The sequence below is a fragment of the Notolepis coatsorum genome (genome assembly GCF_963971535.1).
Source record: "Notolepis coatsorum genome assembly, chromosome: 17".
Taxonomy (NCBI): domain Eukaryota; kingdom Metazoa; phylum Chordata; class Actinopteri; order Aulopiformes; family Paralepididae; genus Notolepis; species Notolepis coatsorum.
This window is the reverse complement of record NC_140181.1, coordinates 56,504,776-56,529,149: the sequence shown is the minus strand read 5'-3', so window position 1 is coordinate 56,529,149 and position 24,374 is coordinate 56,504,776. Positions and strand designations below refer to the sequence as shown.

The following is a 24,374-nucleotide window of genomic DNA, read 5'->3' as shown; positions in this document are numbered from 1 at the left end:
TGGCCACGAGCCCGCTTATGTAGAGGAGCGGATGTGGGTGTGGCCAGGCGGATGGGTGTGTGCATGTGGAGAAAATTATTCATTATTAGATTGGATAAAGGGATAGTTCCAAGAGAGAAGAGCGCTCGCTATACTCATATAACTAGGGTTATAGAATAACCTGACGTTCTTTTTAGGTTTTTGTCACTAGGTCAGTGCTAGGGTTGGGTACCGTTCACATTTGAACTGATACCGGTACCAGCACCAGTTCCTGGAATTCCGTATCAGGTGCTGACAGATTGCTATGTGAACGCAGGCGAACCAAATGAAGAATGCAACAATGTTGCAACTTCACCACCAGAACCGCACCGAGTCCACCAAAACTATATGTGAAAGCGACCTTACACTCTTATACTAAACATATATCTGGTACCGATTGATCTAGTGTGCATCGGTAGTACCGATGTAATACGGTCGGTAGTACCCTTAAAAGTACAGAGTTCGGTACCCAACCCTAGTCAGTGCACAAGGATGGATGTCAGCTTTTACAGTGTGTGTGTGCAATAGGGAGGTGTAGTGGTTACGTCATTTCCGTTTTTTCCTGTTCCACTCTCTGTGGAATGCAATGTATTTCCCCATTGACCATTTCTAAATCGGCTCGTTTTAGATAAATAAAGTATTAACGTTGGCATGGTGTACCTTTCTGTGCGTATTTATCCACGTATTTATCCACAATCTATAGCTCAACATGAAAATATTCGCAATTAATCGTAAAGGTAGCAAAATAACAACGTTTATGTTTTTGTTCGCTGGGAAACTACACTGCTATTTGGCGCTGCTGACTGACGTCACCACAGCGTAGCCTCCTGCCTACTAGTCACAGACCTAGGATCAGATTTTTCCTTACATTCCATAAGCTTAACAATTCGTACAATGGGAAAATAACTGACCCTGAATCTGTGGCTAGTATCTGTTTCACCCAACACTAGTGCTCCGTGATCATAGCAATTTATCTCTAAAGCTAACCACTATTTGTAAAAGCCACAACCACATTACCATATTTGTATTTATAATTTAAATCATATAACGTTATTTCACTGCATATTAAATCACTGTAAATACTAATGTAAATCATTGTGTCGTTGTACATATTGTGTATGTTCATAACGTTAGTAGCTAGCTAGCTTGCTATCTCGAAACATGCCCCGATTTAAAATGGTTCTCTCCTCTTTGTATACCTTTGTCCTCACAAACAAAGTATTCTGCCAGCGATCTTATGGACACGACAGTAGTAGTAGTTATAAGGTGTTTGAGCTTGTAACGTTAACGTTAGTTGGCTATCGTGGTAGCCCCTTTCGTGACTGTGATGCACCGAGTGACGGGGATAAGGCGACAGCCTAACAGACCAATAGCACTGTGTACTGAACAACAGGCTGCCTACTGGTAAGTGTAGTCCTTTTTTACGACAAATTAAAAACCTTATAACTACCTTTGTTTCAACCAAAAATGCTTAAACAATCATGTTAGTGGTAGAAATGAACTCATTTTGTGCAAAAATGGAAAGCTTGCCAATGTTCATGCGGCAGAATTGTTACAATAGCCGATAATCCATTTTCCCAATGATAAATCCCTATACGGGTGGAACAACCAGTGACGTCAGACTACACCTCCCTATTGACAGTTTCAGTGGAAGTGACCAATCTCAAGCTCTGCACTCTCTTTGTTTGATTGAGGAAAGCAACAGTTGTGATTTGAGGGTCAAGAAAGTCATGCATGAGTGTAGCTGCAGCCATGTTATCCAAACTTACTTTGTTTTTGTTTTAAAGGTATGACCTTTTGTTTTATTTCTTATTGATTATGTATGTGATATATGACTGATTTATACTGAATGTTTCATATTTGTATGTGTATATCTGTGAAGACCCCAGGAAGAATAGTCAACACATCGATGATGACTAATGGGGATCCTAATAATCATAAACATAAACCTATAAGATATATAGTTGTTGTCCTGTGTTTGCTTTCTAGCAGATGAACAGTGAGGAGATCAACTCCACCATCCGTCAGTTCTTCTGCTCCAACAAGACGTACAACGACATGGCCACGCTCTTCTTCAACCCCCAGGAGGCGGCCATACACCAGCTGTTCCACCAGGACGGTGAGACACACACACAGTCATACACCAGCTGTTCCACCAGGATGGTGACACACACACAGTCATACACCAGCTGTTCCACCAGGACGGTGAGACACACACACAGTCATACACCAGCTGTTCCACCAGGACAGTGAGACACACACACAGTCATACACCAGCTGTTCCACCAGGATGGTGACACACACACAGTCATACACCAGCTGTTCCACCAGGACGGTGAGACACACACACAGTCATACACCAGCTGTTCCACCAGGACGGTGAGACACACACAGTCATACACCAGCTGTTCCACCAGGACGGTGAGACACACACACAGTCATACACCAGCTGTTCCACCAGGACGGTGAGACACACACACAGTCATACACCAGCTGTTCCACCAGGATGGTGACACACACACAGTCATACACCAGCTGTTCCACCAGGACAGTGAGACACACACACAGTCATACACCAGCTGTTCCACCAGGACGGTGAGACACACACACAGTCATACACCAGCTGTTCCACCAGGATGGTGACACACACACAGTCATACACCAGCTGTTCCACCAGGACGGTGAGACACACACACCAGCTGTTGCACCAGGACGGTGAGACACACACACAGTCCTAGACACTAGGGCTGTCGGAATTCATTTCAATATTCTCATTTCTAATTAGAAGTTGAATACCAAAATGCCAGTTGAATGTAAATAAAAACAAAAACATTATTGATATGAGGTGAACTGAAAACGCATCACTGGTCTGTGGTATTCGGAGACGGGGAAAATAAGATCCTCCATCTTGACTTGAAACCTGTGGCTTGGTAGATTGCAACACCCATAAGCTGCCTAATGATTCTTGGCTGTGGCTGTGACTGGCTGACTTGGCTTTGGCAGCTACTGTGAGGTGAAAACGATGGCCACTCCCATGTGTGGCAATTAGAATGTGCCTAATTTACAGCTGACAACTGGCAGTATACACTCAGCAGTTTACATTTTGTCACTACAGAATGAGAACCTTACAGCTCAAAATGTTGATAAACCTTGGGTCTTATCCATGATTTTCAGAAATAAATGACAATGAAGGTCCTACCATTAACAAATAAGCCACAATTTATATAAAAATGTTAATGGATTGAATTGATTCCATTACATGCATATACATACTGTACACACACACACACACGCATGCACAAATTGAGGTATCTGGAATTATAGTGTTACCACTTGACACCAGTGACTTCCACCCCGACAACCGCACTACAAGACATTGCTTGTTTGACAGCTATTGGCACAAAGAAAAACTGTAAATACAAGACAGTGAAACGTGCATTTTTGAACTGTATGATTTGTTCATGCATGTATTGACATTGAAGTAAAGTAGACGTGTATTTTAAAGTGCAGGTTGTTCATTACCATTGACCATAATGTCTGAAGCTTCAATATTATTCCCATATCCTTGTAGGAACGTTCAGCCCAGTGACCCTATCTGTCTTCTTCCTGTTCTACTTCCTGTTGGCCTGCTGGACCTATGGCCTCTCGGTACCCAGTGGGATCTTCGTCCCCTCCCTGCTCTGTGGGGCCGCCTTCGGACGCCTGGTAGCCAACATCCTCAAAATGTAAGAACAATGGTCCTCATTCTCGAAACGGACATACGTAAAACGTACCAAGGAATTCCTTCGTAACTCGATTCACGTACTTATTCAGCATTCTCGAATGGCTTCGTATTGTAAATTCTTTGTAGGATTTACGTACTCGAAACGCCAGTCGTAAGTTGGCACAGACCGGTGTGCGCCTGTGGTTTCAACAGCTTTCTCTGGGACAAGTCATTGGGGATTGCCGATACTACAGACATCCATGGAATAAAATAATTATAATGATAATTAATACGACAATATTTGTATAATTAATAATTACGTTTTGCATTTATAGTCCTGACTCAATGAGGCATTGTGAGCATTACACACACACTGCAAATTAAATAAATAAGAACTAAACCGATCACCGCAGATATAGCTACTGTATAGTGGAATATACTGTATTAATATGCCATATACTGTCTTCTTCTCTATGATATTATTTATTGTTGGTTTGATGTATTGTATTCCTTCCTATTGCTAAACGAAATAAATGTGTTAGTGAGGCAGCTTCACCACGCAAGCACACACACACACACACACACGTACTGTATACATGCAAAATTAATCGTTCCAACAGTAGGCTTCTATTATTCTAATGACTTGTTTTATTAGGTATTATATTAGTAAGTCCTATTGTAGAATCAATACTGAACGACTGCACGATTGGCTCTTGACATGACTACAGACATCTGCGGAATTCAATAATTATAATGATAATAAATACGACTGTCTTGATGTATGGTGTGCACCCGAGTTTGGAAGAGCCTTTTTTGGGTCCTTGGGGATTGCCATCACTTCAATATGACAGATATCCGCAGAATTAAATAATTATAATGATAATAAATACGACATTATTTCTATCATTAACACTTTCAGTGCCTTTGATTAACGTTGATTAATGTCCTTGGATGCCATCATCCACTTCAATGATAGCGTTAAAAATTTAGCTTTAGTTCTTATTTATCCACTGTCATTTCAGTGTTGGTGTATAGGCTATATAGTGTATTTCAATATAAGTTTAATTGATTAATGATATATTCGAAGGAATGCAGGTTTATAGCTATATCAAACAAAGGTCTGTCCCATTGTATACCAATCAATGGGATATATTGCATGTTGACCTGCATTCTTTCAAATGTATAATTAATCATTAAATCAGATATGTAACAAATAAGAAATACAAATTCTACAGAAGACATTAAATAATTATTATTTTCAATCATTTCACAATAATTGCATAATTGTGTTTGAATATCTGAGTAATTAAAGTAATTACCGTACTTTTCGCACTATAAGCCGCACCTGACTATAAGCCGCAGCAGCTAAATTGAATGATGTGTACATATATAAGCCGCACTGGACTATAAGCCGCATGTGTTTTAATGTTTAATTACCATATGTAAGGAGTGGAGCCTGCGGCTTAATTTGACTCAACGCGGGAAACCTCACCCGGCCCGGACACGGAAAGGATTGACAGATTGATTGCTCTTTCTCGATTCTGTGGGTGGTGGTGCAATCTTATATTGAGCTTTAAGTTCCCACCTCTACAGAGAATGACTCCCACCTCTACAGAGAATGACTCCCATTGGGACACAATACTGTCGGACAAATAACAAGAATTAACTCATTTACAAGTTGTATTAAGCAAATAAGGGAACAGATAAATAACATTTCAATGCAGTAAAAAAAGCAATATTTCGATTTTCGGGTTTTGTCCACATATAAGCCGCACCGTTATATAAGCCGCAGGGTCGAAAAATGGGGAAAAAAGCCGCGGCTTATAGTCCGAAAAGTACGGTATACATTTGTCCAAAATAGCTGGTTCAGATATGGTTAATCCAGCTGCCCTGTGATCAGATGAATCCATATTATTTATTTTTCCGACATCAAATGCAAATGTCTTATCGTACAAATATTGTCATATTTATTTTAATTATGATTAAGTAATTAATTCCAAGGAGGCCTGTAGCGTTGCATGAAGGAATCACTATGAGAACACAGTCTGTAAAGTTAATAAAATGTTCAATTAGTCAATCATAAGTATGCTCTTCAGCACTCTTAAATCTGCTCTCAGCCACGGTCAAATCCGATCTCAGGAACATTTGGGGAATCGCGTTACCAGCCCTAATATGTCTTAAATGGGCAGAAATCTGCCTAAGAGGAAATCTTTGGTCGTAAATCCGTTCGGGAATGAGACCCAATGTCCTTATAATGTCCTAATGACCCATTTATGATTTTCCTGAAATGTGCCAGTTGTATCTCGGACGAAGAACAATATAACTATATTTTAAGGTTTCAGAGGAACAATTTTCTTTTTTCTTTTTTCAGACTTTATTATCTAAAGACGGTAAGTTAAAAACGTGTTGTGTTCATTCATAGTTGAAGACATTGAAGAGGTTGAGTACTTTCTGGTGATAATATATCACACTCCAAGTGATTTGGATTGACTTTACAACTGCAAACATATATATATTTTTTTGTTTGTTATATGGTTCTTCAGTCCAAGGGTTCATATTATGTGAAAACATTGGATGCAGTTCTCATAATTGGTGACAGTCTCAATTCAAAACATTAATGACGACAGTCTCAACATGTTGATGGTGACGGTCTCAAAATGGTAATGGTGACAATCTCAAAATGTTAATGGTGACGGTCTCAAACTGTTGATGGTGACAGTCTCAATATTAATGGCGATAGGCTTCAAATGTTAAAGGGTCATTTGTATGACATTGTTAACAAATGCAAAAAAAGACTTGCCTCCACTATCTCAAAAACTCAAACCACTGGGACAAGTGCTTTTCAGATGGACTGACATGGCCTCCAGTTTTAGTCGAGTCAAAAAAGTAGACAGTTTTTTTAAATGGCAGTTTAATGCCTGTCCAGGGGCTGTTTATCACTACCCATTGGACCTTTAATACATTTATTTACCAAAAACAGGAATATTCTCCCACGCTGCAATGAAAAATTAGGTATTATTTTAAACCTGGGGTTTATCGTTTCCGACAGAAAATGAAGCAGATAATTGCTACAGCATGAGCCTGCATCAGAACCCAAGCAGTTAAAAGTTGTTTTCACACACAGCTCATTAGATAACTGAGCTAATTTGGGTAAACTGGAGATTTGGGAACAAGCTAATAGCTATCTTACTACAAAATTAGGCAATGCCAGCATTATTACCACACTTCCACTAACTTTGAGCTGCATGTGAGCCACGGTCTTTCTCTCCTCTCCTTTGGAAACTAATGACGTTACGTTAGCTCGAAAAGCACAGAACCGGCCGACACAAGTTAAGCTGCTAGCAACAGACACTATAACACTTCCGGTCGGGGGTTTTCAAAATAAAAGAAACGGGAAAGACATTTATTTTGTAAATTTGTGGCATGCATTTATTAGCTTGAGACGTTTTCGTTTTTACGGAAACCTTAAAACGAAACGAAAACGAAACCGATCAAAATCGTTTTAGTCTGGACAAGGCCTAAGTGTCTCATTCTGGGAAGAGTCAAAACGCCAACACAGCTTCCTTCACTGTAGGCTTCACCCGCAGCCCCCTGCCACGCGGGAATCTGCTGACCAAATGCTTTTCTCCCTCCCTCCCTCTCTTTTTCTCTTTCTCTATTTCTTTTTCTTTCTCTCTTTCTAAATGAGCTTTATTGGCAGGACAATATAACGTTGTGTTGCAAGTAAAAAAAAAAATTATTATACACTAAAATAATTGCAATAAAATAATGAAACATAAAACAGTAGTGTAAAAAAATTCATCAAAGCAGATGCATAACAATAATCTTGCAGCAGCTCTGCATATATCCAGTATATAGACATAATCAAATCCCTAGATTTGAAACACCATATTACAGCCATAGTACAAATGTTTACTGTATTCTCTCTCTGAGGCTGTAGCCTGCAGTTACATAATGTTGCTGCCAATAATAGACACATCTCATTCTCTCCCAGAAGTATTGCTATCTTTTGTAAAAATTTAGGGTAATATGTTTCCCTTATTTGAACATATTTTGGACATGAGAGAAGGAAGTGCATTTCATTCTCTATATCTGAGAGGTCATAGTGACGGCACAGTTAGAGGTCACAGTGACGGCACAGTTAGAGGTCACAGTGACGGCACAGTTAGAGGTCACAGTGACGGCACAGTTAGAGGTCACAGTGACGGCACAGTTAGAGGTCACAGTGACGGCACAGTTAGAGGTCACAGTGACGGCACAGTTGGAGGTCACAGTGACGGCACAGTTAGAGGTCACAGTTAGAGGTCACAGTGACTGCACAGTTGGAGGTCACAGTGACGGCACAGTTAGAGGTCACAGTGAAGGCACAGTTAGAGGTCACAGTGACGGCACAGTTAGAGGTCACAGTGACGGCACAGTTAGAGGTCACAGTGACGGCACAGTTAGAGGTCACAGTGACGGCACAGTTAGAGGTCACAGTGACGGCACAGTTAGAGGTCACAGTGACGGCACAGTTAGAGGTCACAGTTAGAGGTCACAGTGACGGCACAGTTGGAGGTCACAGTGACGGCACAGTTAGAGGTCACAGTTAGAGGTCACAGTGACTGCACAGTTGGAGGTCACAGTGACGGCACAGTTAGAGGTCACAGTGAAGGCACAGTTAGAGGTCACAGTGACGGCACAGTTAGAGGTCACAGTGACGGCACAGTTAGAGGTCACAGTGACGGCACAGTTAGAGGTCACAGTTACGGCACAGTTAGAGGTCACAGTGACGGCACAGTTAGAGGTCACAGTGACGGCACAGTTAGAGGTCACAGTGACGGCACAGTTAGAGGTCACAGTGACGGCACAGTTAGAGGTCACAGTGAAGGCACAGTTAGAGGTCACAGTGACGGCACAGTTAGAGGTCACAGTGACGGCACAGTTAGAGGTCACAGTGACGGCACAGTTAGAGGTCACAGTGACGGCACAGTTAGAGGTCACAGTGACGGCACAGTTAGAGGTCACAGTGACGGCACAGTTAGAGGTCACAGTGACGGCACAGTTAGAGGTCACAGTGACGGCACAGTTAGAGGTCACAGTGATGTTTTTTTTTTATGCTATGGTCCCCAAGTCTGTATTTTGTTAATGTTTTTCTTTATTTGGTTTTAGGAGTGGTCAGGCATTTGGCCAGTTCAATCTCTCTGTTTAGTGTTTGACAACATTGAAGCTTATTCTAGTATTTGATTTCAGTTCTCCAATTATCAGTGTAGTTTATTTTCTATGTAAGGTCAATGCATTTATATTTGGCCTTCAGTGTGCAGGTGTCATTGTTTTGGTGTTGGACTGTGATATGAAGTTCCAAAGCTAGTAGAGCCAGGGTGTCTGATTCAGGGGAGTGGTGGTTACAGAGCTTGATACTTCAATGAGAATCTGATCTGCTTGGTTTAGATGCAGACAGAATTTGTACGCTCTTTTCTTAATCTGTATATTCAGAGGGAACAGCCCCAGTTCAGCCCTACAGGCTCTCTCTCTCTCCATTGCTCCCCTGAGAGTTGTCTGTCTCTCGCCCACCTCCACTGTCCTAACTCCTCTGCATTTTGTCAACCAACAGGCCTTTGAGTGCCACTGAGCTGCAAGTAACAACTGTTAGCATTGGCTGCCTACTGGGGGAGACAGCTGCTTTGGCCAGGAAATATTGTGCATGTCTCCAGGCCCACAGGGGCGTTCAGTTACAGGTCAAACGTGGTCACTGTCCAGTCACTTGGCTATTGTGTCCACTCTGTTGATGAGCAGAGGAAGGAAGAATGTTTCAAAACATGTGGTGGTTCAGGGTCATTTGCTCTTATCAGATGCTGCAAGCAGCAGCTTTGAATGGTCCCTTTCATCAGAGATATCTGGTGTGAAATGATTGGGACTATAAACTGTGTGACGGTCAGACAGCCAGTCACAAGATTGAACAAGGAACCGTTAAAGGGACATTTCAGGTATTTTTTTAGAAGCCCTGACTGATTAATCGCAAACATTAATTTCAGTCCGTCCTTTCACCCAGAGATATTAAAGGCTGGGATTGTTAGCGTTTGTTAGAAATGATGGTGGAAGTCAGTGGCGGGTATCGTGGAAAAACCATGACGTCATATTTACGTCCTATGTAGTCAACTATTGTGAAACATGGGGTGGCTAAGTGGCGCAGTGGGCAAGGTGCTCGCCACTAACGCAGGAGATGCTGGGTTCGAGCCCAGCTCTCGGCGTTGCTTCCGGCTTGGCTGGCCGTTCATACTAATACAATTGGCAGTATTAGGGGGTGGGAAAGCCGGTGGGTGGGGATCGGACGTTGTGGACAGCGACTCCTACAGGTCGGTTGGTGCGCCTGTACATCAGAATCAGGAAGTATCGGGGGCAGCGTGAGCCTCCCACACGTTACTCCTCGCCACTGAGAGATTGCGCTGTGCAGGTGAAAAGATGCGACGGCTGCCTCCTCGTGTACCAGAAGGGACACGTGATGCAAGGCTTCGTCCACATTGCAGCCGACCAGTGAGAGGCATGGTCTAACAACGTTCGAGACGGGAGGGTAGAATTGGATAATACGAAATTGGGATGGGAGACAAATTTAAAATGGGGCGAAAAAGTTGAAAAACATTATAACTATTGTGAAACATAGGAAGGAAGTAGTTGTGTGATGGAGGACTGGTCTTTTATCAAGTATGTTCTGGAGGGAAACACAGGGCTTGGGATCATCACATGAAAGACGAGCAAAAATACTTACTATTTAGACATGGCTTGTTGTGTACAACAGTTTAAAAAGATTAGAGCTGGATCTGTTGGTTTGCTTGGCAGAGATTAAAGAAAGTGCTTATTAAAAGATGTTCTAAATAGTTTATCCTTTAACCTTTTAAGGCTCCTATGCAGGTATGGTCCTGCAAAAAATTAATATTTTGATCATTTCCAGGTTTTAAGTCTAGTATTCCTTTTATTAATGTCCTTGGGGAAATGCAGCATGCTGCGTTGGGGATGAGGAAGTACAGGCAGGAAAAAAGATAATATAAAATAATAATATACTGTATAATATAAAATAATAATAGAATATACTAATTATAATAGAATAGAACATAATAACAATAATAATAATAAAATGGTATACATAGTAGTAGCACACTGTGCCAGAGTCCATGCAGTGTTTATTACAAGCTGTAGCTTGTAAGCTTATACTTATACTTAACAGTTGATGCTGCAAAAACGTATCTTCATTGCATGATATTCTCACACATTGAATACTGCTTCACAGACTGGTGATTCATTAATTTGCTGGTGTCACTGTCATGAAACACATCAAACAGCTTTATCATAGAGCCATCAAGGTATTTGCCAGGAAAGCATTGGCATACCACCATTGCAATATTCTGAAACAACATATAGCTTTTTGAGCTTTGAAAATTTCAAAGTCTTAAAAAGCTCTTGTTTCATCTACAAATGCCTACATGGACTAGCTCCCCCTCCTGTACAGGAATTAATCTACAAAAAAAGAAACACTGGACTCTGCACCAGGTCAGACACCAGAGGTGACTGCATGGTCCAACGTAGACTGACCACGTTTGGCCAAAACGTCCTGTCCATAAAAGGCAGTCAAACATGGAACCGTCTCCCCATTTCCATAAGGGAAAGCCCCACCCAAAGAAAATGGCTGAAGACCAACCAGTCATGTGAACACATGTGACATATCTCTAGCCACTAGTATTGCTGTTATGTATTTGTAAATGTTTTACTGTTTTTATGTGTCCTGTTTTATACATTTCTTACTGTTTCTTTGAGTCCTGTTTTTATGTTTGGGGACAACGGATGGAAATTTGTCTCGTGCTAAATCCGCAATTTTTACACTCCACAGTGTTCATTAATTTTGCATTGTCCCGTCCAAATAAACAAATTGAAAGACTCGCTAGCCATGATCAGCATACATTTAGTATAGGAAATATACAGGAGCAAAAGGCAAAACCACTCTCATAAATCAAATATTGCTATTAGGGGTGTAACGGTACACAAAAACCACGGTTCGGTACGTACCTCGGTTTTGAAGTCACGGTTCGGTACAGGTTTTCGGTACAGTGGGGGAAAGTTTGGCTTTCCATGTTCCACTCAGGGGTGATGTAGTGTGCAGTAACTAATTGTACTTGTAGGGATGTCAACGAATATTCTATATTGAAATTAATAATCGACTTGTAAAAAAAAATATATATATATATTATTATTATATTAGATTGTGAAAAAAACAGCCCCCCGGTGGGCGGTTAACATACCGTTGTATTAGTTCGGTACACACTACAGCCGTTCGGTACGGTATGGTACACACTGAAACGGTTCGGTACGGATACGTGTACCAAATTACACCCCTAATTGCTATATTGCAAAAATGCCCCCAAACATCTTCCCAGATAATGACCTTTTTCTGATATTTGAATTCAGATATATCTTACAGATCTCATCTGTCATACAAAAATATCCCTAGGTTAACCAGAGGTGTGCTGAGTCTGATCATACATTATGGAACATATCAAAACTATTTGGATTTGTTTAGGCTGTTTTATGAGTAAGAGTAAGCTGCCCCAGACTTTCACAGAATGCTCCTGGAAATGGTTAACCAGGGGCAAACTCTGCCCTCAATATCTGGAATATGGAATTCCTAGTATGATAATGAGAATGAGAAGTATGAACCTCCAAATGCCTGATTGGCTCTTGATGCTGTCTTGTTATTTCTTAGTAACCTAGGAATGGACATTTACGCCGGGACCTTTGCTCTGATTGGCGCGGCCGCCTTCCTCGGAGGCGTGGTCCGAATGACCATCAGTCTGACGGTCATCCTCATCGAATCGACCAATGAAATCACCTATGGCCTGCCTATCATGATCACTCTGATGGTAAGATCAAGTGTTGCCCACAGCCCCATGTATTTATTCATTAAACACCTTATTAGATCTAGATTTCTCTTTAGTGTTAAAGGTCAAATGTATGAATCAAATATTGTTAGCACTCTACTTAAGGCCTATAGTTGTATATGCTATTGTAGTGTGAACCATTAGAAGCTCATAACAGGTTAATAACTCCTCTTATCTATTGTGCCCTGAACTGTAATCATAACTACCTACCCCTTCCTATAGTCTACCCTTATATTACTGTCTTATAGTAATATACAACATTTATTATAGTATATTACCATATATTAGTGATAGCATGTACAATAATACTATTATACTGTAAATACCGTATATATATTTATCTACAACTGTCGGATATACAGTATCTGCATATATCCCTGTTCACATACCTGTATATATTATCTGTATATATCCCATACCTATCTTACTAGTCATACCACTGGCCAGTAGGGCTTACTAGCATAATATATGTATACCTGTATCTCTGTAGATAATTATACTGTACATACACCAGTTTAGCATATATTACTCACCAGCGTGTTATATATCATATTTAATCACTTGTATTGTATATTGTTAATGCACTTCACTGTTACATTTGCACTCTGGTTAGATGCCAACTTATTTTCATTGTACTGTACTTGTGCTGTGATGATTTGAATCTAATCTAATGATCTAAAATAAGCAGGGCTTGTTTGCCTAGTGGTTGCTGTTAGACACCATTACAGATTCTACCTACAATGCATTGAAAAGCTGTGACACATGTGTATGTGTGTGTGTATGTGTATGTGTGTGTGTATGTGTATGTGGTGACCCTCTCAGGTGGCCAAGTGGACTGGAGACTTCTTCAACAAGGGCCTCTATGACGTCCACATCGTCCTGAAAGGAGTGCCTCTGCTGGAATGGGAGACAGAGGTGGAGATGGACAAGTAAGACCTGCTGGGGTCTCACCATAACCTGCATACATAATTTCTTTTGAACTTTATTGCCAACAGCAATACAATGAAAGTACAGTACAGTAAAAATTACAATACAGACGGAAAAAAAAGGGGGGGGGGGAAATAAAGTAAACATTTATAAATAGCTAACCTTGATTGGGTCCCTCCTCCAAAACATTCCTGCCTACTCAAATATACCTACACATTTCCCTCTCTGTATATACATACCCATAATACACACTTGTACATGTGCATACATTATGGAGGGTTTCTCATCTCGAAGCAGGCTATTCTCTGTCTTCACTCCACGGTGGTAGAACAAACTTTGCACCAGTCTGCAGAGAGTGGCTCGATCAGCTCTAGCCACCCAAACAACTGCCTCTTTGCACTGTTGCGGTCAGGCAAGCGCTACCGGAGTCTCATGGCCAGTACAGAGAGACTCAGAAAGAGCTTCTATCCCCAGTCAGGATGCTCAATGACTCCATGCAACACTAACCCATCCATCTACATTCATTGCACACACATCCACATGCGCACACACCATATTTTATCTACCGGAATTTTCGGACTATAAGCCGCGCCTTTCCCCCCCATTTTTCGACCCTGCGGCTTATATAACGGTGCGGCTTATATGCGACTCGACGTGACCAAACCCGAAAATGTAAAAATCGAAATATTGCTTTTTTGACTGCATGGAAATGTTATTTATCTGTTCCCTTATTTGCTAAACTTAATACAACTTGTAAATGAGTTAATTCTTGTTATTTGTCCGACAGTATTGTGTCCCAATGCTAATTACATATGGTAATTAAACATTAAAACACCTGCGGCTTATAGTCCAGTGCGGCTTATATATGTACACATCATTCAATTTAGCTGCTGCGGCTTATATTCAGGTGCGGCTTATAGTATTTATTACCAAAAGATTTGCACTTACATCTCTACGTACCTCATTTTAGCATTTTTGCATTTTGTACTTTCGTTTTGTATATTGTGTATAGTCTTTATTCTTAAAACAAATTACTGTATGAAGCACAATATCAGGGGGCTCTTACAGAACCAAGCATTTCACTGTAATGTACATGTACATTATGTGACAAATAAAACAAAACATGAAACTGAGGACAACTGAAACATGCCCAAAGACTAAAACACACTTCAATCAACATCTTAAATTTTCTTTTTATAAAGAAAAACATTCTTACTGTCCTTTACTATTGTGTACTATGCTACTATGTCAATACTACTATCGACTATGTACTCAGGCATTAAAGCGTTCCGCCTTGAGACGGATTTCCGTCAATTTGATTCGGAGTCATGACGGATTTTAACCTGGTATAATATGATTTGTAGATGCATACAGATTGAAACTAAATTGAGCCAATCAGAGGCGTCAAATATCATGAAAAAGGGATTTTCTTTCCTACCGCGGCCGCGCAGCGCCAAGTCATTGTCGAGCAATCGGCAGGACGCAGCGACTTGAGAGACCGGATTGCGCTAATAGTTCGTCGTCGGAAATGTATAATAATCGCAAGATACATTCAGACAGTGTTGGATGAGATCTAACCAAATGGCTTTATGGACACATTTATGCCCGGACCACAAAGCTTATTGAAGGGTTAGCGGCGGCTCTACCGGTGAGTCTCAGCCTGTTGTTATATGAAAATGTAATTGTAGTGCTGTCAGACCCTGATACAGGTTGTTTTTTCCTTTTAGCTAACGCTATTAAATAAAGATATATAGTGGAGGTTAAAATAAGAATGACTTTGCCTGAAAAAAAGGTTCAGTCAGGAGATGTTTTGACGGAGATGACGCATCCCAGCGGGAATAGACTTTACCATAAATCATAGGCTGATATACGCTACATTCTTTAAACATATAAATGTTACAGGACAAAAGTAATAGATTTAATCACTTTTATTCTTTTAAACTTGGTCTGACCGACCTTCAGCATACATAGACCATGAACAGGCAGTAGATCCAGTAGTAGAAACGCATGTCAGAAAACACGAGTGCTTGATTGATTGATTGAAAATTGTATTAACAGATTGCAGAATGGGTATAATACAGTACAGCTCAATACACACAATTGTTAAGGGGATGCAGACCAGAGAAAGACTTTCGTCTTGTTTACATCAGGGTCGCCCATTTCTCCCCCATGCTCCTATTGTCCTAAATGTTACAGGACAGTTTTAAAATGCTATTGTTTTACTGTATTTGCCCTATACACAATACATAATTTCAACTATACACAATACATAATTTGAACTGTAGACCATATATAATTTCAACTATACAATAATACATAATTTGAACTATACACGATACATCATTTGAACTATACATAATTTGAACTATACACAATACATAATTTGAACTATATACAATACTGAATTTGAACTATACTGAAAATGCATGTCAGAAAACACATATCCTGCATTATGCCTCCTCCACTCTGGAGTCAGAGCCACTACACCTGCTACAGCCTCAAAATCCTCCACTCCTGGAGTCAGAGCCACTACACCTGCTACAGCCTCAAAATCCTCCACTCCTGGAGTCGGAGCCACTACACCTGCTACAGCCTCAAAATCCTCCACTCCTGGAGTCAGAGCCACTACACCTGCTACAGCCTCAAAATCCTCCACTCCTGGAGTCGGAGCCACTACACCTGCTACAGCCTCAAAATCCTCCACTCCTGGAGTCAGAGCCACTACACCTGCTACAGCCTCAAAATCCTCCACTCCTGGAGTCGGAGCCACTACACCTGCTACAGCCTCAAAATCCTCCACTCCTGGAGTCGGAGCCACTACACCTGCTACAGCCTCAAAATCCTCCACTCCTGGAGTCAGAGCCACTACACCTGCTACAGCCTCAAAATCCTCCACTCCTGGAGTCAGAGCCACTACACCTGCTACAGCCTCAAAATCCTTCACTCCTGGAGTCAGAGCCACTACACATGCTACAGCCTCAAAATCCTCCACTCCTGGGCCCTCATTCATCAACGTGGCGTAGAAAATGTTCTATTTCCACACGTAAGCACATAATTTAGAATCAGTGCACGCACAAAAAAAACGGGATTCATCACACGTGCGTACACCGGTTCTACGCACACCTGTCTTGATAAATATGACTTTGATCCTACGTTTGAGCTCGTGCACTGTTTTAAGTATTTGCATACCAGAACCGCCCCGATTAACCATATACGGTAATGGAATACCCCCATGAAATGTGGAAAAATGGACTAAGCCGAGGGAAGCGTGTTATGAGACAGGCTGACAGACGTTAACGTACGGTGATGTCGGATATGATATCTATTAACCATTGCTGCCTGGGCAGCGCAAACACTAATAAAGACCGTGCTGGAATATGACTGCCTTTTCCCCGTGTTGTTTGATTAATACCCAGGGATTAAAGTTCTCCTCAATTCTATTCCAAATCGCGATGGATTTTCCGTCAATTTTCTACCTGCTGCATATGATTTCTAGAGGCATACTACAATCTATTTTGATGTCAGTATTGGGTAGCCTATATAAACAATAATACGAGAGCATATACAAGAACAATGAATCTCACTGCCAATGATGTAGCCTATATGCCATGTGTAGCCTGCCTATATGTGATCAATACAAACTTGAACTTGAATTCCATCATGTCTGTGTGCGGGTCACTGCGGGAACTCACAAGGCTGTTGTCACAATGTAAATAAGAACGTGCACTGAAAAGTTACAGTATGTAGTTGGTTGATTATTTGTATGACAGTCAGTAAACCCTTGCAAAAGGTATCCGTTTTATTTAATGAATTGAAAACATTCAGCATCGCCTTCCTCCCGGCATGCAGCAACAACATGTATCAGACAAATGCGCATCGCAACATTGACTTAGTGGAATCCCTTTCTATTCACATAACTGCATTTGTGATGGAGCTTTGACAGCTACAGTAACAGTCTATTGCTCGATCCATCTCCAATATCACGATGGACCGTGCCGGTGGCAAAGACCCGAGGGTGGAGAGGATCTTGAATGAATTCCATCATATTTATATGTTGTGTGTCTGTCCACTATGTCTGTTACTTTGTTATCCCCCCCCCCCTATCTATGTAAAGCGACCTTGGGTCTCTTGAAAGGCGCTATATAAAATGAAGCTATTATTATTATTGTTATTATTATCACATCTGAGCGGGAGCTCACAAATAGACTGTTAGTCCCAGTGAAGTTTCAACGGAGGTCATCTATTCTAACCAACAAATTGAAGTAGAAAGCATTTCGTGACCAATCTTATTTGGAAACATGAAACACAAAATAATTTGCTTTTTATTTGAAACAATATTTAATCGCGTTTGGAGGTTGGTGTTTTGCGTCTGCCCCCCCCCGTGCCAAACAAGCAGGCCAACCTCTTGTTCGCGTGTGAGCCCGTTATAATTACACTACTGTCGCTATTTTATAATGAATTACGGGTCATACAGAAGTTGAACACTAATGCACGGAAGCTTATTTCCGCCTTGAAACTAATGCAGAACTGAGGAGCGCTTATGCCGTAGTAACGATGTTCTACCACTGGGCGTCAGCTAAGTGTGCTCCGAGCTGTGCGTACACATAAGCACGAAGTCGAATCCCACTCTTTGCTTAGAAATGGTCGTACGCACAGGTTAAGCACATATCTGTGCGTAAGTCAGGTTGATGAATGAGGGCCCTGGAGTCAGAGCCACTACACCTGCTACAGCCTCAAAATCCTCCACTCCTGGAGTCGGAGCCACTACACCTGCTACAGCCTCAAAATCCTCCACTCCTGGAGTCAGAGCCACTACACCTGCTACAGCCTCAAAATCCTCCACTCCTGGAGTCAGAGCCACTACACCTGCTACAGCCTCAAAATCCTTCTTCTCCACTCCTGGAGTCAGAGCCACTACACCTGCTACAGCCTCAAAATCCTTCTTCTCCACTCCTGGAGTCAGAGCCACTACACCTGCTACAGCCTCAAAATCCTCCACTCTGGAGTCAGAGCCGCTACAGCCTCAAAATCCTCCACTCCTGGAGTCAGAGCCACTACACCTGCTACAGCCTCAAAATCCTCCACTCCTGGAGTCAGAGCCACTACACTTGCTACAGCCTCAAAATCCTTCTTCTCCACTCCTGGAGTCAGAGCCACTACACCTGCTACATTTGAACTATACACAATACATAATTTGCATTCAACACCTTAACCAAGTCCTTGCCAAATGCAGTGAAATCTGAGGATCTTGGTCAACTGAATGAAGAGGTGCGAGCCTACCAGATTTAGGAGCACAGGCCAAACACTTTGAGGAGAATACTGAACGAATCGATGTGGAGTAAGATCTTGGCCATGAAGACGCCAGAAGGAGGGATGATATTCCCCATCTTAGGGAAGTTGGTAAAGGCCCTTCTGGCATTGCCCTCTTGTCGAAGGATCATTTAATCATTTTAATCATTGAAAAAGACAGGGCCAGGCTGAACATTGAGACATAATTATGAAGGCTTAGCCATTATCAAGTCCCACATGAAGGCAACAGAGAAAAACGCCTCCAAAATGGAAATCAGCCCTGCACTGAGGAGCATGTGCCTGTCTTCTTATGAGAGATACCAAAGTCATCTGAAGAAGGGAATCGATTTTACCATAAATCATAGGCTGATATACGCTACATTCTCTTTAAACATATAAAATGTTACAGGACAGAGTTTTAAAATGCTATAGTTTTACTGTATTTGCCCTATACACAATACATAATTTGAACTGCCGGTATACATAATTTGAACTATAGACAATACATAATTTGAACTATACACAATACTGAATTTGAACTATACACAATACTGAATTTGAAATATACACAATACTGAATTTGAGCTATAGACAATACTGAATTTGAACTATACACTATACTGAAAAGTTACAGTATGTAGATTTGTTTATTTGTATGACAAAGTCAGTCAACCCTTGCAATCAGTTTCATTTAATGAATTGAAAACAGCATTGATATTACGTAAAAGCAAACTGGCAATAGAAAAGATGTTCAAAATGATCTAGTTCCCTTAAAACGCTAACGCTATTCAATAAATATATATAGTGGAGGTTAAAATAAGAATATGACTTGGCCTGAAAAAAAGTTGTCAGGAGATTTTCTTTTGCTTTAATCCGTGTGTACTATGCCTATACTACAATCCTACTATGCGAATATACTACTATGCACTTATAGTACGGTAGTATAGACATGAGTGTTCGGCACTGCTAGACAAACAATACCACTTACTCTTAGCCGCCAGAGGTGTACCCCGCCTGCTGACTTGTACACAATTTGTTCGGTTTGTATAGTGTGTAAGTGTCAGTTAAATGACTAAATCTAAATCTATACACTATGTATCCTTGTTTCTTTTCATGCCCTAGTGGGGGAAATCTTTGAAAGTTGATTATCACCAAAAACCACCGTTAGGTATATAAATAACATTTTAGGTGAAAAATGATGACGAGATCTGGAGTTGCTGATTGGTAAACTTCACCAACTAGGACTTGGGGAATAAAGATGCGGTTTCTACCTAATAGTAGGTGCTTCTCCTTTACCCGTTTTAATTACACAATTAAGAGCCCTTTCACCCCTTTCTCTCCCACCCAGACTGACAGCCAGCGACATCATGGAGCCCAACCTGACGTACGTCTACCCCCACACACGGGTACAGTCCCTGGTCAGCATCCTGCGCACCACCGTCTACCACGCCTTCCCCGTGGTCACAGAGAACCGACACAATGAGAGGGACTTCATGAAGGGCAACATCCTGGTCAGCAACAACATCCTCTTCAAGGTAACAACCTGGGGGGCAACACTACCCCTAGACCACCTGGGGGGGAGTGGGTTAAAAAACACACAATGTTGGACCGCTAGCGCTATTGCCTACTCATCCACAAGTCCTTTCTCAGCACAATCCATGCTGTGCGACATACCGGATAATCAGCTCCTCCTTAGTTAGCCTCAAAACTAATGTAATCGGGGCCAGTGTAAAAAGCGCTTAACCATACTAGAAAATAAACCTCTTTGCTTTGGGTGCTCTGTGGAGTAGGATTCAGTGCTTATTTCAGGGATTGTACGGACTGAAGCTGTGGCTAACTAAACTAGCCAGAGCTGCAGGTATACAGTATGGAGAACCGCATGGATTGTGCTGAGAAACGACTCTCCCGATCAACAACATCATTGGCCCAGGCTTACGTAAGAAGGGAGAAAGATGAATAGTTTAGTGCACCTGAAGCTCAGTGTCAGTAGGGGGAGGCAGAGGACTATGTGTAGAAGGGCAGACTAGCTTTTGACAGCAGTAGCAGCTCAGCCAACCTACAGAGCATTACTGCAGGTTATTGGAAAAGGTTTGTCTGTTTCCATACTTTTTTTTCTTGGTACTGATATTTAGTATGATGAGAATAGAATGAAAGCAGATAATGGCACTACATTTGGAAAATAAAAAGATAGTTTGTTTTGTGTGTAGTATGTGTCATTCATTACATGGTGTTGTGCGTTTATTGTCTGTATTAGGGCGTATTAGTCTTCCCCAAAGTCTTAGTCATTATAGTCCTGAAAATAAATGGAAGGGGAAAAAACGTGAAATAACAAGTTGGACCAATATGTATGTGATGTGATAGATCTGTTATCATTTTCAATGGATCATCTGATTCCATGTGACTAGGACTTAGCCGACTAATCGATTAGTTGATTTAATCAACAAAATCCACAAACTTGTGTTTCTCATGAACAACAGAATGACCACTTTATGTCTAGTGCTTTAACAACACAACACATACACAACACATACACAACACGTAACACCAACCTGACTGATGAAGTTGATGAAGATCACCAAAACAACGAATGAAGGGACAGCCCTAATGCATATGCTGCACCCGCCACCTCCGCTGTGGTTCACATCTCCCTGCTTGGCCCCTCTGTGCAGAAGTCCAGTGTGTTGACGCGGGCCGGGGAGCAGCGACGGCGCTGCCAGTCCATGAAGTCCTACCCATCCAGCGAGCTGAGGAACGTCTGTGACGAACACAACCCTGTGGTGGAGCCTGCAGAGGAGGGAGAGGACATGCTGCAACAGATGCTGGAGAGGAGGTGAGACACACACAAATATATATATATATTAAGGCCGGGCCGTTAACACATTTACCGGGCTAAGTTAACGGCAGACTATTATCGCGCGATAAATTAATTGCCGGCGTTAATCTATTCTCAAAATTGGGTCTGGGAGCCAATTACATTAGCTGATGTATACCTGGTCGAATTACTCTGTGTGTGCGTAGAAGTCCTGTGTGGGGAGACACGTTGTGGGCGTGTTTGTTTACACACTGCCACTACACTCGCATCGCCAATAAACATAATAGTTCAAGACATTGCGTCGGTCTGAGAGAAGAATCAAGCATCGGAAATACATTTGGACTGCAGTATTCTGTTGTGGATGGTTAAAACCTTTGTTTACATATTGTGGTGTGGATTAAAACGTTCGTTTTCTGCCTGGCTGAAATCAAGCTGGCAGGCTTATTCGAAGTTGAACACAGCTAGAACCTCCACCACAAGTCTCTGTAAGTAAGCTAGCTAATGGCTAATGTATCCTTACACTACTGACAAGTATTTTCATATCTTAACCAACGTTGCAACTTGCAAGGCGCTTATAATGAAACGTTCCAACGGCGACATGAATTGTTCATCAATTCATTCAACCTAGCGTGCACTTATTTTCAACCTAGAACCTAAGCGCGCACTCTTTCTCTCTCTCTCTCTCGCTCTCTCTCTTTCTCTCTCTCTCTCTCTCTCTCTCTCTCTCTCGCTCTCTCTCTCTCTCTCTCTCTCTTTCTCTCTCTCTATCTCTCTCTCTCTCTCTCTCTCTCTCTCTCTCTCTCTCTCTGTCTGTGGGTCCTTCATTGCCGTCTTTGATTTAATGTTATCCTCTTACATAAAGGCCTCATGTTGTATTTGCGTAACTAGTAAAGTAACTGAGTTACTATTTTTCAGTAACTAGCACAACACTGCGTAGAACACACATATTTTGAATGCCTTCGGCAGACTTCAAATGAGCCATTTTAATCTAGATTAATCTAGATTAACTCCAGGATTGCAGATAGATTAATCTAGATTAAAAAAAAATATCCATGCCCACCTCTAATATATATATATATTGTGACGAGCCTGGTGGTGTTCAGGCTCAGCACGGTTCAAAACAAACAAATTCAACTTTCCACAAAGCACAATTTCCATAAATTAAATATATTTATTGAATAACAGCAAAAATAGTCCGATGGGCAATTAGAGTAGTCGGATAACAGTCCAAGGTCAAAAACACGTATCAGGCTCTCGTACAAAAAAGGGATTGTTCAATACTCTGGGTTTGTCTTCCGGTCCAGGGTCAGTTTCTTCTCAGCCAGTCTAGGGTCCAGTACCAACGAACACCTTCTCGCTTTCTCCTCTAAAGTACAGAATACTTTACGATGAAATGCTTGTTTCTGTATGAGCCCCTGAAAGTAAGAAAAAAAGTAATTAAGAAGTAGGTAAAAAGTAAGTAAAGGAATGTTCAATATACAATATAGTAGGGATGCAACGATTAGTCGACATAATCGACGACGTCGATCATAAAAACTCGTCGACCCAGAATTTTTGCGTCGATGCGTTGTATTTATAAAAAAAATAATAATTAAATTTTTTAATTTTTAATTTTTTTTTTTTTTTTGCACTACCTATCTTTGTGAAAGTGGCTTCTCAGCTCTGGTCCAGCTGAAGACGAAGCAGAGGAACAGATTGGACATTGAGCATGACCTCAGAGTTGCTTTGTCTACCATCACCCCAGACTTTGAGACTGTTGTCAGGAGCAAACAACATCCCCAGTTATCTCATTAGTTCCCTGGGATGTTAAGCTAAGAAGTCTGCTAAGAAGGTTATATTATTTATTATTATTATTATTATTATTATTATTATTATTATTATTATTATTATTATTATTATCATTATTATTTTATTTCATTGTGTTTTTAGCCCTAGTTGCACTTTTGTTGCAACCCCAGCTATCCCATTAGTTCCCCCAAACTTACTGTCGGTCTGTTATGTTAAGCTAAGAAGTCTGCTAAGAGCCCGGCAAAGGAGCCACGCCCACAGGAAGCAGAGATGGAGGGTGTGACAGAAATAATCGTTAGATTAGTCGACGAATCGAAAAAATTATCGACAGATTAGTCGACTACCAAAATAATCGTTAGTTGCAGCCCTACAATATAGAGTACAGAGTAAAATGGGTAACAGTGAGGTACAACTTAGGGTAAGGTGCAAATGAGGTATGAATGTAGTGCAAATCTCTTTAATAATAGATGAATATAATTTAGTGTCTAAAGTGGGTGTTAAGGTGAGTGTTTGTTTAAAGTGAGTGTGTACATATGGATGTGTGTGCTGTGAGTATAGATGATGGGTTGTTACATAGTGCCATTGTCAGTGAGCATCCTGATGGCCTGGGCCCTCTTTAATCCCTATCTGATCCGATCAGATTTTTAAATCCCATTTTTTTGTATCCAGGATCAGACAACTCTGACAGATTTTGTCCCGGTATTTCAAAGCAATACAGGATAGGATCACCCTGATCCAGATTCAGACTTTTCAAGATTACTAGATCCTGGGCCCAGGAGTTCAAAACTTTTAATCCCTATCTGATCGGATCAGATTTGGATTAATTCATTTCAACTCATTATGAATTGAAAATGGGGGACCCTGATGTAAACAAGATGAAAGTCTTTCTCTGGTCTGCATCCCCTTAACAATTGTGTGTATTGAGCTGTAC

General features: G+C 41.2%; 1 protein-coding gene across 2 annotated transcripts in view; it reads left to right on the top strand.

The window, feature by feature from the left end:
• The window catches only part of clcn6 (chloride channel 6), a gene marked incomplete at its 5' end in the record, with an annotated part of 90,996 nt that overhangs the window by 52,906 nt on the left and 13,716 nt on the right, over positions 1–24,374 (top strand). The window contains 6 exons of one of the 2 annotated variants that reach the window (XM_084333212.1): positions 2,008–2,137; positions 3,590–3,743; positions 12,453–12,609; positions 13,450–13,556; positions 20,192–20,378; positions 21,513–21,673. In XM_084333212.1, coding sequence (XP_084189338.1) covers positions 2,008–2,137; positions 3,590–3,743; positions 12,453–12,609; positions 13,450–13,556; positions 20,192–20,378; positions 21,513–21,673 — 896 coding nt within the window. The remainder of the gene's footprint in view (positions 1–2,007; positions 2,138–3,589; positions 3,744–12,452; positions 12,610–13,449; positions 13,557–20,191; positions 20,379–21,512; positions 21,674–24,374) is intronic. The other variant, XM_084333211.1, reaches the window with a different exon arrangement.